Genomic DNA, 22,937 nt, shown 5'->3' on the forward strand with positions numbered 1-22,937 from the left:
TATTGGTAAAAGCGCATCAGATCTAGGCTACATTGTTTAAAGAAGGTTCATCAAGCGAATCATTCACGTATCATTCACACTGCAGACATATCAAAGATACATCAACATCGGCATCTCAAGTCATCACAGGTAGCTCGGTAACAGACATCTTTAACTAACACACAATAAAACATGGTGGAATAAGGGTTTCATACAATGTGCCAGAATCCAAACGAAGAAAGATGAAGCGGGGACCCTCAAAATAAGGCGTACGCAGTGGCAGTAAAGGAAAAGCAGACCACCCATCGCCGTCAGCGAAAGCGCCCAAAAGGATACAGTTTTGCTTTGCCTTTTTTTTTTTTTTTTTACGCTCGTGAGAGCCACATCCATCTTCGAGGTGATATTCAATCCGATACCGTGCGCCAGATTTCTCCGTAAACAGCATTTGCAGTGGGCTTATTGAACAGCGGATAACTCAACAGTTCCTCACCAAAATACAATTCAAAATGAAACGACGCGTACGATAAAAAGAAAAAGGTCAAGCATGAAGAATTTGTTGGAAGACTCCGAAAAACGCCGATATCATCATATACTCATAATACTCATTTCCTGAAGTGAATCGTGTTTCGCTCATGAATTGCTGATCCGACGGGCATGTTCGAGCTTGTCGGCATTCTTCGCCTCCCACTCCATTCTGCGCTGTTTGAACTCTTCTGGATCAAAAGGCGGATCACTGTCCGAACTGCCGGAGTGACGCTTCTCTTTGTCCTTGAGGAGACCGGATCGCATTTTTTTGAGGCCCTTGGACGCCTTCTTTTCTTCCTTTGCCGACTCCCCCAGGTCACCACGCGATTTGATCTTGCGAATTTCTTTGGCAATTCTTTCCAGTGTTGTTCCGCCATGTTTGGACTTAGCTGAGGTGGGAGACTGGGGAAGCGGTTTGTTGAGGAGCTTGCTATTGTGGCTAGTGATGCTGCTGCTTGTGGATGGTCTGTCGACAGACATAAAACTGATCCCGGAATCAACCTTTCTTCCCTTGTGTTTCCTTTCGAATGGTGGCTCCTCGAAATATTGTCGGCTTGTAACGTCAGCGCATTCGTCAATGATTGCAGTAGCTGCACGAAGGTATTTATCGATATACTCTTGGGCGACAGGCCATCCGGTAGCATCGCCGGGACGCATATCCTGTTGAATCATTGGCTCAAGAACCCGCTTTCCCCGCTTTCCAACATCCAGGATGAGGTCAAAGAAGCCGTTTCTCTGGTCGTTGAGGATTTTCGAATTGAGATGAGAAGTAGGCGGGGTGCCGACGATCGGTGGGAACAAGGTATTGAGCATGGCAATACAGTTAGCCTTGTTAAACGGCTCGAGCAGCATTTCGTTGATCAAAGTCTAAATCAGCAATGTCAGCTTAGGAGAGTCGAAACCAGACGCGGACGAATTCCGCCACGCAGGTAAATCGCTTTTGCACTCACCCAGCGACGAAGGCGTATGTAAACTTGAGTATACAGTGCAGCAGCAACTCTTTCTTTGCATTCCATGGCGTCAATCCATGTGAGCACACCAGGATAGCGCTTTGAAAGATCCTGCTTTTCTCCTTCGGCCCCAGTAATGCCCAGTCTGTGCAAGGCGTCCATGACCCCCTTTCTTCTGCGATTCTCGAGGTCCCGAAGGTAATCCAAAGCTGTCAAAGCCTGAGGAAAGTCAACCTCTTCAACGACCGGCGGAAAGCATCGACGAACAAAGGACGTAATGAAGGTGGGCGGAAGCGAGCACGGCTGCGAGGGCAACTGCGAGATCTGGGACATCAGCTGTGCCTTGAACATCGCGGCAGTATCAGACACGTTCGGCACGTTCTGCTTGTCGTTGCTGGTCCTGGCGGCCGGAAACGCGTTGCCCTGAGCTTCGCGAGAGAATGCCGAGCTGGGCGGGACTAACGGCGGCGAGAGAGCGGGAGGCTGGGCGATTGAAGTCGAATTCAATGTGTACATAGTTCGAAGGGGGATCTCATAGTTTCCGGGATACGCAAGCAGGTGTTCCAGGATCCAAGGCAGAGCTGCGCCTTCGTTTGGATTCGAAGAGATGCTGCGATGACGGGTGTGGTCTAGGTGACTGTCCATTTTGGCTACTAATGAAGCGAGAACAACAGGTTGCAGAGGGTTAAAGAACGAACAGCAGCATCAAGTTGGCAGAAGCAGACAAAGCAGAGGAAGGGAGAAGGACAAAGAAAGAGGCGGAAAGTAGCGTTAGTGGTTGAGTTGACAGGGCTGTTTGGTGGTTTGTGATGTTTATTTATCTGATCAAAGGAGAGAATGTGGGACAAAACAAGTGTGTTGAATTTCTGCAGGGCTTCCGGAAGTGTTTATTTTGGTCTGCAGCGAGGCTTGAATAACACCTTGTGCTTTTCTCTTAGGGTCCCGACCTGTAGAGATTGCTGTCCACTGCTGAAAAAAAAAGAGAAAAAAGCAAATGAGACAAGATGAGAGAAGCTAGCCAGGGAGCTGGTGGCGAGCAATTGAGTCACAAGAGAAGGAATGCCACAGGGGAAGAAGAACACCAGATCCTTTCAATCAAGTGAGGCGATATTTAGAGGGACTGTCTGAGAGCGATTGTCCGTGAGGGAGTGAGGGAAAAAAAATGGAATATGATATCTGCCGTCCGTCTCTCCCACTCTGTGTCTGTCTACCTTTTGTCGTTGCAACTGCCCACCAATGAGCTGGAGGAAGATGCAAACGGCCTTTTCCGTCCCGAAGATCCCTCCTCTTTCTCCTCCTCGCTGCTCGCTAGGCTTGGTTACTTATCTCTCCGGCGAAATAAACCCACCTCCGAACTAGGATCTCGCTTCGGCTTGGGGATGTTCTTGAAGCTCAACGCTAAAACACGAACCAGGGAACCGGCTCACATTTCCACTGATCCCACAAGGAACAGGAAGTCAAATCTCCACCAGCTGCGCTGCGCCATACGGAGTACCGAGTACATAAATACTTATGTCGTGAGTTCCCCCAGCTCACCGTCTGCCCCTAACTCCGGTGACAGAGAGGACACAGGACGCGTTACCGGAAACCTAGGGAAGAGGAACTGGAAGACCTCCCTTTTTTTTTTTTTTTTTCCCCCTTGAGAATATCACATCGTACAGTAGTTACTGCGTACAGGTGCAGCTCGAGTCCAAATCCAGCTCTATTTCAAAACGCGCGGCGCCTGCAGTCACAATGCAGCTTGCTCGACACTAAGGTCCAGGCCAGGCCCAATAATCGCAGACCGTTCCGCGTGCCGGCCTTCAAGGCAATTTAGCTTGCACCACACCGGCCAGATGCTGTTGGTGCAGCGAATCGCCATCCCTGATCGTTAATGGGGGCCTATCAAACACCGCACAAATAGGGCTGCGAGCCGCCAGTGGGACCTGAGATAAATCGCTCGCTTTTCTCTCTCGCGGTGGATATATATGGTGGGTGGTACGGAGTACTCCATACTCCCTATTGCGTGTCCCCAAAGTCACTTCTGAGGAATCCAAATTTCTTTCCTTTTTCCCCGAAGATACGGAAAAGGCTGTCAATGCCTGTTTTGAGGATGCGAGCCTCTTTTTTTCCCCCTCTTCAGCTGTGACTGTCACCCCTCGGTATGTTGCCTATCACTATGGCTGGGCGTATGAGGTGCTGAGGCCTCGGGCGCATGTTCTCACCAAAAAAGTGACCAAAATGTGAGCCCCAAAGTACTCCGCTATCCGTCCGCCCTTTTGCCTCCCCCCTTCTTGTATTTCCCTAGAAAAGCACACGACAGTAAAGTGTTACAGTGTGACACAGAAAATATCTGTCCCTTGCAGATGATGGAGCAACATTGAGTCGTACTTCTACGACGAAAGACGAAAAGACCAGCTCAGGGGCGCAAGGAAATTATCTAATGTGGCCAGAGTGCACACCAGGACCAGAGAGGGGTGTTTCCAGAAACCAGATTGCTGGGAAGATCAAAGCTATCTGGCTTGCGCATCCTCTGACCTGAAACGACCTTGCCACCACCACCGCCGCCGCCGCCAAAGATTTGATGGATCTCAAAGATCGACTTCTGGCCCAATGAAGGCCTTTCCACAGCTTGGCCACTAACAAATCAAGTTGCACTCATCAGTAATGTATGTATTGTATGCAGTGCTGTGGAGAATTTTTGTTCGAACCGCTTGCTAGATTCCGCCAATTGCGGATCGTTCGACAGGAAACCGGAACCCTCCCACCACTGACAACTTCCGCTGGCTCAAGTCTCCAGAATGGATCAACGCAAATCAATGCATTCAATCCGCTCGCCACACAGATCGGAAGAGCTTTAAGGATGGATGTTGATGCAAGTCGGAAGGCGAGGTGCCTACATTGGTGCCAAAGAAGGAAAAAATGTGTCCGGGACACATGCCGATAGCTATGGAATAAGAGCTTGCGATTCCATCGTAATCAATGCCGTCATGATGTGCGTGATAGGGCTGCCTACAGCAACATGTTCAATAAAGCGGCTACCGGCATCGCCGCAGGTCTGCTTCTCAACTCATTCCTCCGAGTCAACATAGTGACACAACAGGTCGCAGGTCTTCACCTGTCATAAATCCTATGCATGGCCACATTCACGGCAGGCATCTAATGTCATTTGCCTTTTTAAAATGCAATAAAAAATTGATAATCTTCTGCGGTATGATGAGATGCAACAACCTTTCCTACAAGCGGACTATTTGGAAAATGTTACATGAATATTTTTATGGCCCAAAAATTTCTACTGCTTGTCAAACCAGTGGCGGGAATTGGCAATAGAATACTCAATGCGTCCAAATGCAGATAAATATAAGCAGTAAATGTGTTCATTGAGAGCAACCGATATCTGACTCCACGATACAAGGACTGCAAAGCCTTTCCCTGCCCGCTATCTACCTTGGATCGTCAAGCTTTGCTTAGTCGGGTGAGTGCCCAAAGACGCTCTGAGCTATTAATATACCAGGCCCGTGCCCACCATCCCGAAGATATTTTGCGCGGAACAGGCATTCCGAGGGCCAGAACAGACGACGAATTATTAATTCCCTTGCAGGTGTCTGATCAAGAGTTAACTTTCAAACTGAGAGACAAATCATTTTGATGATTGGCGGCAACAACAAAAAAAGAAAAAAAAAAGAAAAAAAAAAGAAAAAAAAAAAGTTACGAAGGAAAAACCACAATGACTTGTGGTGCTGTGACGCCGCCATGCCCGTTCATGGCTCCATCAGTACCAGGTCTCTGTCAACAATCCACCCAATCATGTCGGTGACCCAGAGCAAGCATTATCCAAGCAACAGTGAATTTTGCCCAAACTCTTATCATGAAACACGCTTTCCAACGGCTTTTCGTCGATCACGATCTTCAACCATCACTCTTTCTCGCATGCCCTGAATCCATCAACCAGAGATCCGGAGTGTGACCGAGTTCAACGCGGACGAAAAGCTTAAGTTTATCTGCACTGTATGAGCTTAAAGAAAACTTGCTGTCATGGATGCTTCGATGACAGTTAACAATAGTTTTAGGTGGCTAACATCTCCAAGTGCCAACTCTGAACTTCGGAAGCGTCCAAGAACTACAAAGAGCTGGGACCGTTCATTCTGACGATTGAATTGATCTCACACGGTTCAACATGGCAGCAGGACCGCATACATTTGGTGAGAATGAGTCCATTATCCTTGAATTTGCACATGTGGTCTGCTTTCCTTCCACCCGCCGGGCAACCCTGCTATGCATTTTGCCGGCGGAATCCACTTCACAGAGTCGGATGCCCATCCTGCCAGAGATTGCATTCATGGCCATGATACCTCCAAAATATTTTGCAGACGATCCATCTAACTGAGAATCGACAGTTGTTGCTGATGTCTTTGCATCGGAAAGGTTAATTACAACTTTTCCTTCTTTTCGTCGTGGATTACTTTATATTCCCCCCAACCAAGTGCAGCTTTGTATCAGAAGAAGAGAATATCCTACCCACTATAGGGAATAAATACCCAGATATTCTTATGTTTGATCGTTTAACATCGAATTCGCTCTAACCACCAGAATAGATATCTCGGCAATCAACTTGCCATCGTCAGCATTCGTAGCAACGCGCTCACTTATCAACAAAAAAGACAGATCGCCAAAGAATTCAATCATTCAACGACAGCATTCCTCCATGATAGCCCTCACCCATATCAACCGCGCAAACTCGAACTGTTCAGCTCCAAAGGTGAACGGCATTTCGCCGCTGATGCCGTCCTAGGAACGGCTCAGTATATTTTCCAATGCCTAGCGACAAACGAAGATGCCACCGCTCTTCCCAGTCCTAACATCGCCTCTGGGAGTAAACCCGGAGCGAAACTATCCAAATGTGCTTTGCAGACAAAATCAGGCGCGATCCATGCATTCTTCGACCCGGCAAGACAAGTCACTGCCATCGAAGTCCCCTTCGACATCCACGTCCATGCCAAAGAGACGTCGAAAGACGAAATTCTCGCCGTGCAGCGCAAACTCGGCACAAGTCCGCAGATAGATAAAATGAAAGCATCATACTCGGTCGTATCTATTTACGAAGGTGTAACATTCACCCTGGTCGACTTCACCAATTGCCCCACCCTGATTAGCCTCCTCCAGCCAAGCGAAGCCCCGGAGCCGAACCTCGACGCTGGATGGAGAGCAGCACCAGTGGGAGATGATGGTGGCGGTGATTCTCCATCGCCATCTTCTTTCTACGGCGCGGTATATTTTATCCAACTCCAAACCGATTTCACCGAAGAACCGTACATTACCAGGTTAGAAGCCCGTGTCATCGCTGACGGGGTGGAAGAAGCGGCTAGCGCGAGCGGATGCTGTGCGCTGGCGGCACATCTAGCGATGCAGAAGGGTGGGAAGAATTCGAGACATGCGTATGCCATTGAGCAAGGGATCGAAATGGGGCGGAAGAGCCAACTTTGCATTGAAGTGAGATTGAACGAGCAAGGTTCGGGGGTGTCGAGGATTACACTTTCGGGGAGGGCGACAATGGTGATGGAGGGGAAGCTATTGTAATGTTTAAGGGAGACGTTGACTGCGGCTCTTTTGCCCTCTTGTTTTTCATTGCTTTTCGGAGCTGTGTCACGATCAATCTACTGGGTTCGCATTTTACATCAAATTCAGGGCAAATTGGTCCATATATACTAAGTTACCCCCTCTCATTGCCAATCACAAATTTCACCTAGATGCTCTACATACACAGATGTTTGGCTGTAGACCTCTTTGCTTTCAAAGCTTCTATTACACTAGTGCTGTGATAATTCACACCGTCGATAGTTCATGGGCCTTTTTGAGACCCTCACCTTGAGCAGTCTATTACTGCTGGAGCACAGAAGCCTGAATAAAATCATCTAATATCTTTTTTTTGAATGATGCGGCTATGAAAAGGCTAAACAATACTTGTAACCGGCCAGGGAAGAAGGGGAAAAAAAAAAAAAAAAGGCTATATCTATCCTTTTCTAATCAGATAAGAGAAACTCATTTCGGCAAATGACTCGTGCTCTCGTCATGACCACCTATCTAAGCAGCAACTCCATTCTGAGGACCGTCCACAACACCGCGAACGCCTCCCTTCGCACCCACCTCCCTAGCAGTTACTTGCATGACTAAATGCTCGTTAACACTGATCATCACTTCCACTTTACCATTAGCTTTAACTCCCTTAATAGCAAACTCCGCGATCGGCTTGGATACATTCCACACAATTTCACGGATATCTTCTTCCTCTTCCTCGCTCTCATCGTCAGAGTCAACGTCCGAGTCTTCCTCGGGTCCAGCGGGCTTGGGTTTGGGTTCAGGCTTGATGACTTTGATGTCGCGAGCACCTTCGCAGACGCGAATGATGACATCGCCCCCATCCTTGGGAACGGCGTATTGCGCAGTGCGGCGGGCGGGAAGGGCAGTCTCAGCGCTAAGAAGCGGCTTGAAAATTGCCGTGGATTCAGCACTTTGATCGGCTGAGACGAGTTGCACGCCAATTGCTTTTTCAAGGTGGGGAGCGACAGTGACCATAGGATGCGTGGACTGCTCAATGTCTTCCTTCTCAAACTCTTCTATTAGTGAAGCTTGGATGGCGGCTCCGCGAGCAGCGAGGTCCGAGGGGTTAATTGCGGTGGGAGAGGTAGATGGCGAGAGGACTGTAGTTGAGGGAGAGAAGAGAGACTGTACGAGACGAGCGATCTTTGGAATGTGGGAAGTTCCACCGCAAAGAATAACCTATCATATTTTAGTTTCAAGCGCTGTAGAATTGGGTGTATCTAAAACAAACCTCGTCAATGTCCAGCACATCCAACTCAGCTTTTTTGATTGCTTGTTCAATCAGCTGAGTAAAGCTGCTAAAGACCTTGCCGGACAACAACTCGAATCTCGTTCGATTTACAGTAGAACTGAAGTCGATACCGCTGGCCAGGCTTTCAATGCTGAGCGCTGCGGTGGTTCCAAGGCTCAAAGCTTTCTTTGTGACCTCCGCCTCAAGTTTCATTTTCGCCAAACTGCGCTCGTTCTCACGCGGGTCGGTTTTATGCTTCTTGATAAATTCCTTCGCAAAGTGATCGATAAGGATTTGATCCAACTGGGCACCTCCAAGCTCAGGGTCATGGACGGTAGCCAAGACAGTGTACATCCCTCCCCTTGAAGCAATGATGGCGATATCCGATCTAGTCCCACCGAAATCCGCAACAACAACTAACTTATCCTTGACTTGTGCCTCGGGTATCGCGTCGTACGCCAATAAGGCTGCAACTGGTTCATGAACAAATTGAATAACATCGACGCCAGCTTCCTTCGCTGCTACTTTCAAGGCGGTGCGCTGCGCTTCAGAGAAGTCTGTGGGAACGGTGACAACAGCAGCGTTAACATCTTTTCCGAGAAAATCAGAGGCAGACTGCTTCAGCCGTCGCAAATGGCGGGTAGTGATCTCGGAAACAGTAATAGTGTTGGGTTCCTCGGCGGCTGTATCGCGGACGGTGAACGCAACGGACGAATCATGCAATTGAGGATGCGCAGAAGCGTGAGCAGGAGTCGGATCTATAGATTTAAAACTGAATGGAGACACGGCTTAGCGTATATTCGTGGCTATACCACGGGCGGGTTGATGCCCCCCGCCCCGGCCGGGGGGACGTACTCTTTTCCTAGATAATCTCTGAAATATGCAATGGTATTTTTTGGATTCCGCACTAGTTGAGCCTTTGCCTGTGCACCGTGGTATTCTTCACCCTCGACATAGGACAAGACAGAAGGGATATGGCGATCTACCAAGTCACTGTTAATCGAGCAATTCTTTCGAGGTACTGGTGCAGGGTAACCGACCTCCTTCTTCGTTGGCGATAACCTGAGGTTTTCCTTCCTACGAAAACAAGGCTAGTTAGAGCCGCCCTTTCAGACACTTGTGGAAACAGAATATATCTGTTCTCACCGGTGAGATATGAGCTATGGAGCTGTTCGAGTTTCCGAAGGAGATACCGATGGCGTATCTCTCCGTTGTCTCGGCAGCAACGCCGTTAGGCTGGTCGCTCATGGTGCAATGAAAATTATAAGGACCCCCAAAGGTTCGGCCAGGAAACTTGAGGTGAAAACCCGTCTTAGCGGAGGCAAACCAGCGACAGTTCGTGTCTTTTTGCTTGCCAGCAATTTCTCGATCGCGAAAATCCAAAAAAGTTGAGGCTCGCGTCAACTTGCCGGTGTGCGTTATCGATAAGATCTTCGGCTAAACCTTCTAGTTTTAACTTCAAGGCTGAGCTTATCTTTGCACCATCGTCGCCAGCTTCGCGGCCGGCCGTGGTCGTTGTCTGTTCGGAGCATAGATCCCCCTCGTTAATACGAAATGTGAACATCGAATATTCCATCGTCTACCTGGGAAGATTCTATGCTATTGACTATGACCGAGCTAAAGCACAAGTATCATCCTGAACTTGTCTTCGAAAGGAAAAACAAAGATCTTAAAAAGCTACCAAAATGTAACCTGAACTCCCAAAAATAAGGCGTTGAAGGATTTGAGATAGATTTCTCTTTGCACAGCACGGGTACTAATTTTTTGTTTTAATTTTAATATTCAGATGTCCGGGTTGAAAAGCGTCCTATTCCCCATCCCCCTGCAGCCTCCCCTTACGCCGGCTCTAAGGTGCCGAAGATCGTCTATGTTTCGACTAAGACACCCTTCATGAGCGCAGCAAAACGCGTTCAAAAACTCTTGCGAGAAGTTGAAAAGCGCGCTATGTCCAAGATCGACCTCCATGATAGCAAGACAGGCGAGAAAGCTAAGGTAACCCAGCTGAAAGAAAGTAGCCAGGCCCTGCAAAAAGAGGAGGTATTCATCAAAGCTACTGGTCGGGCTATTAAAAAGGCTATGGACATTGGCAAATGGTTCGGCGAGAAGGAAGGGTATAGCATCACTGTGAAGACAGGGACGGTCTTAGTAGTCGACGATATCGTTGAGGATGAAGGCCTGAAGAAAAAGGAGCTGAGCAAGAGAGCAAAGCCGGAGCAGTTTAAGAGCAATGTTCAAGACAATAATATGGAGGTGAATTCTTTTGCAGAAATTGCCCGGACGGCAGGCCCAGCGCTACCCGATGTGCACACAATGCACAGCCCAAAACAAAACGGAAAGAGGAAGAGGCTTGATGCAGATGACGACTTGCCTGAATCGCGCACCCGCTGGGTTAATGTTGTGGAAATCGCTGTAACTTTGAAGTGAAGCCAGAACTCCAGCCCTGCCTCTCCAGCCCTGCCTTGCTCAATTGTGATCGGATAGATACCTCCTTGAGACGACGGCCATCCGGCCCCGCATATATCAGCCGACCCTACCCTCTATGGATTTTGACCCCGTACTTCAATTCAGCCTCCGTTGAGACATTGTTAGTTGGGAAAGTGAAAGCATGGGCGAAATATCCGTTCCAGGTTGATATTGGTGCCCCAGTTTTTACCAATATGCTTTCTTATTTGGCGTTGGAGCCATTTATGCTCCCATGGCTGCCGCAATCTGGGACCCTGGCCAAAGGATATGGTACAGAAAATACAAATTTCCCCCGAAACAATGTGCAGTGGCTTATAGAAAAGACCAATGTCGAAACGACGAGGTCTCAGTGTTTGAGCCACTCCGTACATTAAATTCAAATTGTGTTTTGGTCCACCTGGTGTAAGATATTGAGATTTGCTCTTCTGTGATCAATGCTTTCAGACGGATTAGGTGGCCACTATCGGAGCAAGTGTCTCAAGAAGTATGAGGGACAGTACCATAACCTGAGCACGGGGGCAAGATCCCAGCAACTTCTTCCAATGGTGATATACATCCTTTGTCGATTGGTCAGTCCACAGTTCCCGTTCTTAGCCAGTTCGTTAAAAGATGGATGTAAACTGGAACACGACGCGGGATGGTTTTCTGCCTGAGAAGCAGGACTATCGGCTGGATTCACCGTTTGCTTGCCGCCGTTGATTCTAGATATCTGAGCTAGTCCTAATAAAGTTTAGCTTTGCGAACAATGACTGATGTCATCCAGGGACCGAGCCGCCTGACGGGAAGCTGACATGAGGCTGGCAACCCGAATCGTGTCTCAGCCGCATGAGCACCCAGAGAGCTATGGTGTCTCGCTCGTACATCATAGATATGAGATGATGAAGACTCAAAGGAGGAGTCGAAGCTCAAAGCTATGGATCCCACCCTGCTCGAAACTCTAACCGCAGAAGATCTCGCTCCGCCAACCCCCCCCCCTTCCTACGAAGAATCCGCGTCTGGCCCAGCATCGCGCGTAGCCTCCGGCCCCAAAACATTCAATCTTACAATCGATAGAACTGCTATTAACACTGTTGGCTATTCCTCTGCTAACGAAACGAATCTTACTTATCGACTATCCCATGAGCTAGACACTGGCCACAGTACTATCGCAATATCCCGTTTCGCCCCCTTCACTAACTCACCAGAGTTCGCCGGCAGACGGGACAAGCACATCTACTCTTTCACCCAATCTCTATTCTCCACAACCGTCGAAATCATCGGGAAGCGTCGCAGCACACTCCCTGGGACCCTATATCTCCGGCTGAATCACTCGTTCCTAAAACAGAGTTGGGAAGTATGCCATCGTCCTCCCACAAGCGATCGGAGCACACTTCTGTTCCGTACCCGGCCCACCAGAAATCCGCACAAGGTGGATAAACTTCAGTGGGAAGATGCGGAGAGACAGCTTGTTGCCGTGGAGACGCAATGGTGTGCGAATGATGGATCAAAGCCAGGCCTACATGTGGTGAAGAACTTGGGGGACAAGTTGGTGGATGTGCTGGTTACTGGATGGTGCGCGAAGATTTGGAACGGGTGGCAGATGTCGATTGCGGAAGCGAGAGAAAAGGAATTGGATTCTTGTATGTTCTACTCTTGCTCCTATTTCTCACGGCATGTGACCCTTTTAGGAGTTCTGACATTTTGCTTTTATAGTTCGTCGAAAAATGGCATATGGAGGCCAGATGTTTTCTATCCGTGATTCGAATCCCGGGACCAGCCTTTGGTCTCTCTGATAAAAGCAGAGATATCCAGTATCTACGTTATTCTTGTTGCATCTAGTGGGGTTAGCATTCACAAAGGAAAGCCAACTGCTTGTGTACAAAAGTTGGACTGTGAGGTGAAAATGATGTTCAAAAGAGATCATTTATGTTTTATGAACACTTTTGTATATGAATGAACGCATTCGATATAACCCAATTTTCGCCAACAATACCTTTATCCTTGATGGTATATTGAACCGCAGGCCGCCTGTATTCACAACTCCATAGAACTCCAAAAAAACGTATTAGTATAACTCGACAAGGGAAGCGATGCGAGTACAATGGTCACCGTCAGTAGGAAGCTGCTGGGTATCAGGCTCCAAGTCCCATCTGCTTAAGGACCCTCGAAACCAGCTTCTTCTGCTCCCCAACCTCCAAATTCTCTTCATCCACCTCTCTCAGACACCTGCCAACCGCGACAATCATTTTAATCCCTTCTTCTCCACCAGCCGAACTGTCCACCCATACTCTTCCATTCTTTCCCACGGCAATCTCGAACCCCCCAAGCGATTCAAGTTTCTTTCCCAGCTCCTCCAACACTACGACACCTCCACTTCCTCCCGGAGACATCAATCTCCCCGCCAAACCCACCGAAACGTCAAACACCATTCCGCCATTCAGAGGCCCAAGCCCACCCGGCTCTGCCTTGCCTGTCGCGGGATTCACACATGTTAACTCAATTTCAGCGCCTGGCCCCAAGCCGACCGACAGCACACGCGCATACACTAATTCGCCACTTTTCAACTGTGGGCGCGTTTTCCGCGTGGCGCCCTCGAAAGCTAACTGTGGGAGGAAAACATGCGGCGTGTGCGGGGAGAGGGTGCAATGAAAATAATCGGCACTTGAGTGGTGGATTTGAGCGATAACAAGATCGCTGGGCTGCGGGATGTAGCGGCGGCGTGGAAAGGTGAGAATATTAACGGAATTACGCTTGGGATCTTGGAGTAGAAGGCCAGCCTGGGTGCTTGTGATCGGGATGGGTGATGTGGCGTGTGATAAGACGTGGAGGTTTTGGCCGAGTTTGAGAGAGTTGTTACTGGCGGTTTTGAGGTGGCTTGGGACCGTGTCTCCCGGTAGGAGAATTAACGGAGCCGACATGGTGCTTCCGGGAGTCGCTAATGCAGAGGATTCTTCATTAGAGCCCGTGAGTGCTCCACAGCCGTTCACTTCGTGGAGTCCAATTCGCGTCGGTCGTTCGCTTTGTTGCAGGTGAGGAAATTTCAAGAGGGATCTTATCGATAAGTAGCCGTCACGTGGGGCGCTGCAGCGAAGTACGGCGCCTAAAATGGGCCAGTCCGCCAGGATTCGTAATTGACTAGTAAAGTATAATGCCACCATGAGAACTTATCCCAACAGGCCAATCGGCGTTCAGCGATGCGGAGAGCAGCTCTCTATGAGGATTCATGGGAAGTGTAAATAGAGGATCATGGAAGGTTCAATGTCTTAAACCTCTATAGTCTTATCCCTACCGGGGGGTGGAATAGGTACTTAGTTATAAAGTATTTCAGCTATGCAATGTGTATGTTGAATCTATACTCCGTACATCTTTCTAAATCTCAGTCAATAGCATACATTGAATCTCGTAAGTAGTTGATCAGCGCCGAGAAACCTACTCTGTACTCTGTACGGAGTAAACTATTTAGTAGTTGTGTTGTGTGAAGTGACAGAAGCTATGAGAAATCAACAGACTGGCTGAATGAACCTCTCGAGCTAACTCATTCTTCAGTTCAACCCGGTAGGTGAGTTGTGACGAGAGACAGCGCTCTGCTCAGCGCTGGAGGTTAAACCCGAGACTCGCGTGGCTGGGAAATATCGACATCGTCGCATTTCCTCCATTACCTCAACTTTCATTGAGCGTATTCAGCCCTATGTACGGAGTCCGGGGTACGGAAGCTGAAGGCCCAGCTGGGGACGAGGGGAATAACTTTTTGATATGATTTTTGCCATGCAGAATCTATTTTAAAATATTGAAAGTTATCGGATAGGCCTGCTTTGCTTCAACAAATAGACGGAGTACGCTAACAGCTGCGGTACCAATTTTGGGCGTCAATGCAGAGATGCAAACCTCCGGCCATGTCCTGTCGACCTGCATATCTCCACATCTGAAGTCTGCAAAAGGAAATGCGTCTTGCATATCCCGTACCTCCTTAGTGCTAGTCAAATTTGAATGGGCGGTACCTCGCGTGGAGCCGGTTGACTACCCATAACAGCAGGGTGGTGTGGGTGGATGTAGGAGAGAGGAACATGGCGCACCTCATTCCTCCATAGAGCATCCAGGCCTTGGATCCGATTTCAAAAATAAAAATATCAAATTACAAATTCCAGGGCCTCCGACTTGGTGACCAACGCCTGTGTGCTCATTGGCCCGTAACGACCCCCGTAACCAACTCGGTAACTCAACTGTGTGTGTGCGTTCTTGGAAGTTTGTTAAATTACCAATTTGCGGGCTGGCCTCCATGGGCTGCCGTGAAACTGCCTCAGCCAACGACCGAAAATAGACCCTCCGGGCGATGACGGGATGCCGGGAGAAAAGCAATTCTATGTTGCATCAACTTTACGTTTTCGCCTGCAACTATATAAAACGGCCGATTCCATTCTCTCTGAAATTGTTCCCAAATCACCCTCTTTTCTATTTTCCATCCATCGTGGCCGTTAGAGCTGGACGTCGAGTTCAGTTCACCGTCGCTTGCTCGCCATGAACTGCCCGTCCCGAACGGAGCATGATCCTGACCGCCCGGACTGGAATCAGAACCCACCGGTTCTATCTCCCGATCTCACCGCGCGGCAGGATCTCAATGGCCGTATAAACGCTACCCAATTCCGGGAGCTATCCTCTCATTTCTCGTCTCTCGGGTTCGCAGCCGGTGCCGATGAAGGCCCCGAGAAGGGACTCGACGTCCCTCCTGGCTCCAAGCACCGCCCACCCTTTGCAGATGCAAAACTTCCTCGTGATTACTACGAAGGTAGGCGTTGGTCAATGCACAGTGGGCTACTGATCTGGTGCAGGTAAATGCTGACTGAGGGTTGGTTAGAATTTTGCGCTGCAAGTCGTCAGATGCCTTACAGGGTAAAGACGTTAAAGTCCTGGTTCCATCATGGCTTGCTATGGTGGCTGCCAGCAATTTCAATGGCCGTATTCTCTGTCTACTATATGGGAGTTGTCCTCTCGACCTTCCGGCCCCGTACGTCAACCATGTCCATTCTCCTGTGTTTATTCTAACTGCTGCCTTTCTAGGGCAAAAACTAGCGACGGCCCGCGTCGTAAAGAGAGCCGAAAGCTGTCAAACTGGCAGCAGTAAACCAAACTACAGCGTTGGCCTGCATGTCGCTGCACTTGCTATCATTTTATTCGTATCCTTTGGGGCCTGTGCATTTCCAATGCTTGCGGTCAGGTTTCCACGTCTACGAATCCCGCATTCTTTCCTTTTCTTCGTGCGACATTTTGGTACCGGTGTCTTGATTGCCACAGCATTCGTCCACCTCTTGCCCACCGCTTTTGTTTCACTTGGAAACCCATGTTTATCACAATTTTGGACGGTGGACTATCCCGCAATGCCTGGCGCCATCGCTCTGGCAGCCGTCTTCCTTGTTACCACGGTAGAGATGGTTTTCAGCCCCGCTAGACATATCTGTGGTGATACCAGGGGAGTCACCCAGATGATCTGCCATCAAGATTCAACTCCTACAGGCCACCAGGGTTACGGAGCAACGGCCAGCCCCGTGGAAGCTCTGGAAGGCGGAAAATCATCCGACTCCGATCCTCATCTTCGCGGAGATTATGGAGTCCGTAGCCCTATTTCTCGTCAATCTACGGCTGAAGGGCCTGAAATGGTGACGGGGACTAACGCGGTCAACCGGGAGGGTGCTGAAAAGGACGTGCCCGATGTGCATGCTCCTATCGTTCTAACTCCCGAGCAGAGGACCCGAAAAGCGTTTTTACAATGCGTTCTCTTAGAAGTTGGAATTTTATTCCACAGTGTTTTTATTGGAATGGCGCTGAGTGTTTCCGTCGGAAACGAGTTCGTCATTCTGTTGGTTGCGATTTCATTCCACCGTAAGTCAAAGCACCATCACCAACCCCCCCCCCCCCCCCCACCAATTTTCCCCATTTTCTTTGGGACGTTCGGTACTTGTTCTGCTAACTTCCTTCGCAGAGTGTTTTGAAGGTTTGGCGCTCGGCGCGCGTATCTCAGCCCTTTCCTGGAATCCAGATGCCAAACAGCCATGGCTCATGGCTCTCGCATACGGTTGCACGTAAGTTGATGGCTTGTTACATCCGAAACGGTGATAGCAGGGAAAACTACACGAGGAAGGTGACGCTAATAGGCAACTTAGAACCCCTATTGGTCAAGCCATTGGCTTGGCTACACACTCCCTGTATGACCCCGATTCCGAAGTTGGCCTCATCATGGTTGGCACCATGAATGCAATTTCGTCGGGTCTGCTTGTTTACGCCTCTCTCGTGGAGCTTTTGGCTGAGGACTTCCTCACCGATGAAAGCTGGCGAATCCTGAGAGGGAAAAGGCGCATCTTAGCCTGTTTACTAGTCTTCCTTGGCGCATTTGGAATGAGTCTAGTTGGAGCATGGGCGTAATAAGGCCTCTTGTACAGGGATTTGGTCGAAGAATTACCCCGAGAATGGGTGGTTCTTGAGTGGGGGTACCGGAGACGAATTCAACATTCTCTCGGTGAAGTTTTGCACACGTTTTTTTACCCTCTGATTTCAGGATTGGAATCTCTTCGATGTCGGTTGGTATTGCGATTTTTTGAGCTCAGCTGCGGGCGGACGGTCCTGGAGCATGGGATGAGTCTTGCTCTATTTCGCGCAGGCGAGTGCGCTATTTGGATTCTACGTCGCGGGATATTTTCTCACTTGGGGGATTATTTGTTTTTTCTTTGCTCTTGAATTCTCGTGGATGGATGGAGTTTCTCCCCTCTCCACATACTCTCATATTTGTACATATCTCAAAGGGCCGACTGGTTATCGCATCCTTGAGACTTAATTTTTTATCCTAGTTTTCGATACGTACTGTACATCCATACCCAAGATATCTACGGAGTATACTACAGAAGCTATTTATATGAAATATGCGTTTTGAATTCTTCCGATTCGTCCCCTTTTCCTCTTCACGTGGCATGTACGGGGGATTGCGAAGATTGGGATCCATCCCATCAGACTCGCCGAATCCATGACACCCACTTTTCAAGCTGCTAACCGCATACGTGGCTATTGGTGACTAGTTACGCCGTTGGGACATACGTGGGATGAACACAAGGCCAATCCGTCGCTCCCCTTGACGGCTTGGAGAGGCCCGTTAGCCGGTATACCCACCAAAAATCATTGAGCGGATCTCGACAGGCAACTAGTTAGCCAGCTCCACGCGAAAGCCACTCCAGTGAGCTACATGACGTCAAACCACTTGTGGCTTGGTCTCCCTGTGTGAATGTGTGTTCATTCACGCCCCGGGATAAATATATTGCTAGTCTGAAGGCAATACGAACATGCTCCATTGTCCATACTAGCACTGTTTGAGCTCTGTGGGGAAATGCGTTACAGGCTCAACAGGGTTGCTGGCTCTATGGAGTACTCCGTACTCCGTACTCCAATGTATAATTGTTCAATTATCGACTAGCAAAAAATACCTATGATTTTTTCCCCATGTCTGTAGAGGTATCGGTTCTTTTCGGGTGTTCGCGCCACTGCGCAGCCAATGGCGGGTGGGGTTCCACCGTGTGTTTTCGCGAGACATCGGGGAATATCGCGATAAATTTTGCCTGAGGCAGGCACTCTGTACTGACCGGGATGTATAAACAACCAATTAGACTGCGGATCGAGTACCCCTTTTTCCTGACCGCAGGTCAATGACTTCGCGGGATCCCTATGTTTCAATACCTGTATGTATGTCTCCTGCTTAGAGTGAGGACCTTGAGGTGGTACGATGCAGATTCGAGGACAGTTTCATGGAATCGCGGGAGACGGGTCAGACAGAGTCCTTATGAAGTTCAGGGATGGTTAGGATTACCGTTGTCTCAAGCACTGCGATGTCGTGCGGGAGTTGAGAAGATCATGGTTCCACGGAGTACACCAGCCGGGATATATCACTGATCGAAGCCATTTGCAGCCTTTTCAAAATAGTCCATTAACCAAGAAAGAAGAAGCAAAGGGTGTGAAATGCCAGCACTCAAAATCGTACACAACAACTGCAAGATGTAGCAAAGAAATAGGCATGAATACATAAAAGTCCGTCACCTGCATCATGTGGAGAGCAAACCCCGGAGCACGGCAGAGTAAGATCAGGCGCAAACGTGATATTTGTAGTTACATTTCAAAAAGGGGAGCCGCTCCATGATCGACTCACTTAAGCAATGAACTCCCTCTTGCCGAAGGAAAGGCGGGTTCGTCCTCCACGCATCATCGTTGGGCGCTGACGGAGACGTCTATTGTCACCTCCTCGACCGCCTGCATTGGCTCCACCATTTGCTCCGCCATTGTTGCCTCCATTATTTCCACCGTTGTTTCCGCCATTGTTTCCGCGGTTATTTCCACCGTTGTTGCCGCCGTTGTTGCCGCCGTTGTTGCCGCCGTTGTTGCCGCCATTGTTTCCACCATTGTTGTTGTTGTTGTTGTTGTTGTTGTTGTTTCCTCGGCCGACCGTAAACTTCTGACAATCATCCTGGGCACCGCGTTGTGCAACCTAAAAAGATATTGGCCATCCCACTACATGACACTAGAAGAATGAACAAGCAGCAAGAACTTACAGGCATGATGACAGGTTGATGATTGGAAGCTGAATTCATGGTGCACACGCGATATGCACCAGCAGGCAGCCCACCCTCCACAGTAGCCTTGAGACCACCTCGACCATTGCCAGCGTCGTTGATACCTTTAAAGAACACAAACTGCTCGGGATCAGGAGGGGTTTGCGTAGCCAGATTGTTGCCAAGGGACTGAATAGTGACGTGACTGTGGCCGACAATGTTTCCGCCTTCAAGCTCCTGCGGTGCCGAGTAGTAGGTGTTATCGGGGTTGGTAAAGGAGCCAGCAACCAAGTTTGAAACTTGGAGTTCGACATCAAAGTCCTGATTTGCAGGCAGATCTTCTCCGGGTCCCGGGTTCATTATAATGGTCGAAACCATGTTATTCTTACTGGGAATATCTCCCATCACTGTTAAAAGTCAGTATAGCTTTTTTTATGGACAGTGGGAATTCATAATAGGACCAACAAACCGACTCCGTTACAAGATCCGCCCCGGATTTGAAGACCGTTGGTTAATGTCTTTCCTGTGCAGAAATTGATGAAGTTTGCGTTGTCACTGCCAACAACCTGTTAGTACGGGTAAGTCGTATTAGAATCAGCATACACATACGTGTTGGAAGCGGCCTGGCCCTCTTCTGCATTTGCATTTCCATCATTCTGGCTGCCCTTCTGGATGTTTTCTGGGTTAAGCAAGAGCTCATTCTGGTTGCCATTATTGCCGCCGTTGTTCCCACCATTGTTTCCGCCATTGTTTCCGCCATTGTTCCCGCCGTTGTTCCCGCCGTTATTGCCTCCATTGCCCCTCTGATTGCCACCGTTTTGACCACCGTTCCTCCCACCACCACCTCGGGTCTGGCCCATTACACCGCCGAGAAGGCTCGACGAGAGGAGTAGCGCAAGGGCGAAGTTCTTGGTCAACATGGTTGATAACTGACTCTCCTAGATCCACTGCGTCGAGTCCAAAGCGTTTCTGCGTTTAGTCAGGAGTTGGAAAACCCGTATTTTAATTTCTTGTTGATATTATTGTTTTTTGGAAAGGTGTTCACCAGTAACGACTCCGAAGTGTGAAAAGGAAAGAAAGAAAATAAAGAAAATAAAATCCACGATCAACGTGAACTCATTAGACAGTGGATGGTTGGAAAGAAAAGAGGGTGACTTAACATGGAATGAAAGTAACCCCTTAAGCGATTGTCTTCAACCACTGCACCGAAAGTAAGTCACAAGTTATTGATTGTGGGAAGATGCAGAAGACAAAAGAGGGAGAAAGAGAAATAGGCCAACGGACTTGGGTCATAAGTAAGAAATATTTGAAAAGCCAAACTGGTGAGACAGACCCAGCTTGCAAAGCAAAGTACTGAGGAGATGTGAGAGTGATTGCAGCGCTTTGAAACTCGACTTGACATCCTCACTGTCACAGATTACATTGAGGAGATCTGCTACCTGTGGCCCGAAGAGGTAAAGGCCATGTCATTCTTGGGAATGGGACAGCGGGGGAGGAGGAAAATTCCGGAGATTCTGCGCCGTGGAAATGCATGAATGCTGGCCTTGGCTGGTAAGCACAGAAATCACCGAGAGGTTTGACGTGAACCATCGAATGTCGCGATCGTCGAACACGCACTGCCGCACCTTGGTTTGAGCTTGAGGATCGTCAAACCGTTGGCGCGTGGGCAGGAACTTTAGCCGCGGTGGCTCATCCCCAGCATTGATATGGAAGTCGTAGCTCTCCTTTTACATAAGAATAATTCTCCAATTCCATCATCTTCTGTCGCAGGTGGTGGGATTTGGAATTGAGGAACGGTCCTGGGGTCTGGTGACGAGCCAGTACCTGGCTTTAAATTTCCCGAAGAGGCCCAGAAATAACCATATCCCTGGTAAAGACCGTCAATCTTTTCTTGGTCTGATTCAACAGTGCTTCTGGAAAATAAACAGGAAGACCAAGTTGGACGGTTGAAGCGCCATGCTGACGACGGCCAGCTGGTGGGATGTCAGGACTCACGGGGTCCCCCTGATGCACTCCTGCCAGTGGTTAACTCACTAACGTGGCTTAGTCAGTCAGTCCATCCCACGCCATGGGATCATCGTCACCAAAGCAGTAATTGTGTGAAGTTGAGAAGAAATGAAAAAAATCTGACGACATGCGACTCTGCTGAAGCATCAGGACTCCTCCAGAGTCATCCGATTTACTAATTGCAGTATCATGGCGACTTGGGTATATCCCCAGCTGCCTCCGGATCAGCTCAAGCGGGAGGAAGAAGAGTCACTGGTAACGGCTTTCATGCAGCGGCTAAGCTTAACTTCTCGACTAACGAAACATGGTTTTAGTCCCGTGAGCTCGAATGGCTTCTTCGGTCGCTGCAGGAATCTCTGGCTGCTTTGCGGGAGGGACTTCAAGAGTGTGCTGCCCTTCTTGCTCCCACGGAGCCCGGCTCTACCCTGGTGCTTTCTTCTCTCCGGTCCGAGAGCGTCAAAGGCTATGTCACGCGGGTAGGGCCGAGGATCGTGAAAGGGGTGAGTTACCTGGCGTATATCTACCTAGTGTTGCTACAGCTGTAGGATGCATCACGAAGATGTAAGATAGTATGGCTAAGTATCCTTTCTAACCGATAGGACGTTCACCTCCGACTGAACTCTTTACCTCCTCCTCGCGGCTCACATGCCACCAGACTTTGTCTTTCTACGAGTCCTACCGCCCCAGAGTTAATACTGGACCAGATTGCACTAGCGCGCCGGCACATAAATGACAGTCTCGACGTAGTGGACGTCAGCACCTTTACGGGTGATCCCATGAATGCTAACTTTATATCCGGCCAGTTACGGTTGTTGCAAGAGCACATAATGGAAGCGCGGCATGCCTTAAAGGGTGACCGCGAGGATATGAGGAAGCCTTGGAATGAAGGCAGCGCGGATGCAAATGTATTCACCTCTTCTTCCTGCTCCACCTCTCAAGCTGACCTTACAACAAGGCATTCGATCCACCGCTACCTAGTCATTTATCGTTTTACCTTAGTGTCTCCGAGGCGGCGTTAGTCCTGTACGTTCGTACACTGGAGCCACATGCCACTTCCGATATCCCAACTACCTACTTTGCTCCAGAAATCGGCCTAAGCGGCTTTTCTCTTCGAGATCGTCTGTTCGGAACCAAACATCAAAGTCATGATGAATCGGGGGATGTATTCTGCTGGAACGGCGAGGAAGTTAAAGTGAAAGAGAAGGTCAGGGTGGAAAGTCAGGACCCTAGCTTGATGGCGGCCATGGCCAAGCTCACTGCTTTAGAACATGAAGTTGCAAAGCTCAAGAAGGCGCTTGCTGTTGTAATGGGAGATGAGGAGAGCGACAGCGACTGAATAGGTATTAGTGCATCTTGAACCAAAGTTTCTTAATCATATCATGGGATCATTTGGGTTGAAAGCCTGTAGCTATAAGACCGTCCATCTTACAATATCTCTTTTGCAATAATAACCATCGTAGAACTATATAGTAGGTCTTCTGCTGTCTGCAGAGTACTCCATAATACTGGTTATATTGACGGCGGCGTTGCAGCGATTGGGGCCAGAATCTGGATCTGCGGAGTCCAGACCATGGACACAAGCCACATCGTGGCACATGCACTAAACCCGTTTTGGGCGCGCAAAGCTTGAACGATGGAGATTCAGTT

At 49.0% G+C, this 22,937-nt stretch overlaps 10 protein-coding genes across 10 annotated transcripts; 5 read left to right on the forward strand and 5 right to left on the reverse strand.

Annotated features, from left to right (window-relative positions):
- Positions 1-46: 46 nt before the first annotated feature.
- On the reverse strand, positions 47-2,617 carry CIMG_01854 (uncharacterized protein). The gene is made up of 2 exons (XM_001248082.2): positions 1,455-2,617; positions 47-1,371 (listed from the first exon to the last, which is right to left on the reverse strand). Exons 1-2 carry the CDS (start codon positions 2,097-2,099, stop codon positions 610-612), a joined length of 1,407 nt encoding a protein of 468 aa, XP_001248083.1. The 5' UTR covers positions 2,100-2,617; the 3' UTR covers positions 47-609.
- Positions 2,618-3,869: 1,252 nt separating this feature from the next.
- On the reverse strand, positions 3,870-4,523 carry CIMG_01853 (uncharacterized protein; the record flags this gene model as incomplete). The annotated part of the gene is made up of 3 exons (XM_001248081.2): positions 3,870-4,072; positions 4,202-4,329; positions 4,450-4,523. 3 exons carry the CDS (start codon positions 4,521-4,523, stop codon positions 3,870-3,872), a joined length of 405 nt encoding a protein of 134 aa, XP_001248082.2.
- An 828-nt stretch (positions 4,524-5,351) lies between these two features.
- On the forward strand, positions 5,352-7,192 carry CIMG_01852 (uncharacterized protein). The gene is made up of 4 exons (XM_001248080.2): positions 5,352-5,441; positions 5,504-5,635; positions 5,831-5,858; positions 6,029-7,192. Exons 2-4 carry the CDS (start codon positions 5,611-5,613, stop codon positions 7,008-7,010), a joined length of 1,035 nt encoding a protein of 344 aa, XP_001248081.1. The 5' UTR covers positions 5,352-5,441; positions 5,504-5,610; the 3' UTR covers positions 7,011-7,192.
- A 138-nt stretch (positions 7,193-7,330) lies between these two features.
- Positions 7,331-9,610, reverse strand: CIMG_01851 (regulator protein). Its single transcript, XM_001248079.2, has 5 exons — positions 9,409-9,610; positions 9,303-9,339; positions 9,118-9,244; positions 8,263-9,034; positions 7,331-8,210 (listed from the first exon to the last, which is right to left on the reverse strand). The coding sequence occupies exons 1-5, from the start codon at positions 9,508-9,510 to the stop codon at positions 7,515-7,517; spliced, it is 1,734 nt and encodes a 577-aa protein (XP_001248080.1). The 5' UTR covers positions 9,511-9,610; the 3' UTR covers positions 7,331-7,514.
- A 181-nt stretch (positions 9,611-9,791) lies between these two features.
- On the forward strand, positions 9,792-11,249 carry CIMG_01850 (ribonuclease P/MRP protein subunit POP7). The gene is made up of 2 exons (XM_001248078.2): positions 9,792-9,949; positions 10,049-11,249. The coding sequence occupies exons 1-2, from the start codon at positions 9,859-9,861 to the stop codon at positions 10,684-10,686; spliced, it is 729 nt and encodes a 242-aa protein (XP_001248079.1). The 5' UTR covers positions 9,792-9,858; the 3' UTR covers positions 10,687-11,249.
- A 343-nt stretch (positions 11,250-11,592) lies between these two features.
- Positions 11,593-13,715, forward strand: CIMG_01849 (uncharacterized protein). Its single transcript, XM_001248077.2, has 2 exons — positions 11,593-12,344; positions 12,418-13,715. Exons 1-2 carry the CDS (start codon positions 11,639-11,641, stop codon positions 12,495-12,497), a joined length of 786 nt encoding a protein of 261 aa, XP_001248078.2. The 5' UTR covers positions 11,593-11,638; the 3' UTR covers positions 12,498-13,715.
- CIMG_01848 (exosome complex exonuclease Rrp40) lies at positions 12,837-13,622 on the reverse strand (the record flags this gene model as incomplete). Its single annotated transcript, XM_001248076.1, has 1 exon — positions 12,837-13,622. One exon carries the CDS (start codon positions 13,620-13,622, stop codon positions 12,837-12,839), a length of 786 nt encoding a protein of 261 aa, XP_001248077.1.
- A 1,351-nt stretch (positions 13,716-15,066) lies between the features above and the next one.
- On the forward strand, positions 15,067-17,624 carry CIMG_01847 (ZIP zinc/iron transporter). Its single transcript, XM_001248075.2, has 5 exons — positions 15,067-15,487; positions 15,557-15,706; positions 15,760-16,578; positions 16,679-16,778; positions 16,860-17,624. Exons 1-5 carry the CDS (start codon positions 15,220-15,222, stop codon positions 17,116-17,118), a joined length of 1,596 nt encoding a protein of 531 aa, XP_001248076.1. The 5' UTR covers positions 15,067-15,219; the 3' UTR covers positions 17,119-17,624.
- A 1,052-nt stretch (positions 17,625-18,676) lies between these two features.
- CIMG_01846 (uncharacterized protein) lies at positions 18,677-20,203 on the reverse strand (the record flags this gene model as incomplete). The annotated part of the gene is made up of 4 exons (XM_001248074.2): positions 18,677-19,219; positions 19,284-19,690; positions 19,753-19,838; positions 19,893-20,203. 4 exons carry the CDS (start codon positions 20,201-20,203, stop codon positions 18,884-18,886), a joined length of 1,140 nt encoding a protein of 379 aa, XP_001248075.1. The 3' UTR covers positions 18,677-18,883.
- A 1,184-nt stretch (positions 20,204-21,387) lies between these two features.
- Positions 21,388-22,792, forward strand: CIMG_01845 (uncharacterized protein). The gene is made up of 4 exons (XM_001248073.2): positions 21,388-21,545; positions 21,605-21,790; positions 21,890-22,195; positions 22,246-22,792. The coding sequence occupies exons 1-4, from the start codon at positions 21,480-21,482 to the stop codon at positions 22,624-22,626; spliced, it is 939 nt and encodes a 312-aa protein (XP_001248074.1). The 5' UTR covers positions 21,388-21,479; the 3' UTR covers positions 22,627-22,792.
- The last annotated feature ends 145 nt before the right edge of the window (positions 22,793-22,937 follow it).

The sequence above is a fragment of the Coccidioides immitis genome (assembly GCF_000149335.2).
Source record: "Coccidioides immitis RS genomic scaffold supercont3.1, whole genome shotgun sequence".
Classification (NCBI taxonomy): Eukaryota; Fungi; Ascomycota; class Eurotiomycetes; order Onygenales; family Onygenaceae; genus Coccidioides; species Coccidioides immitis.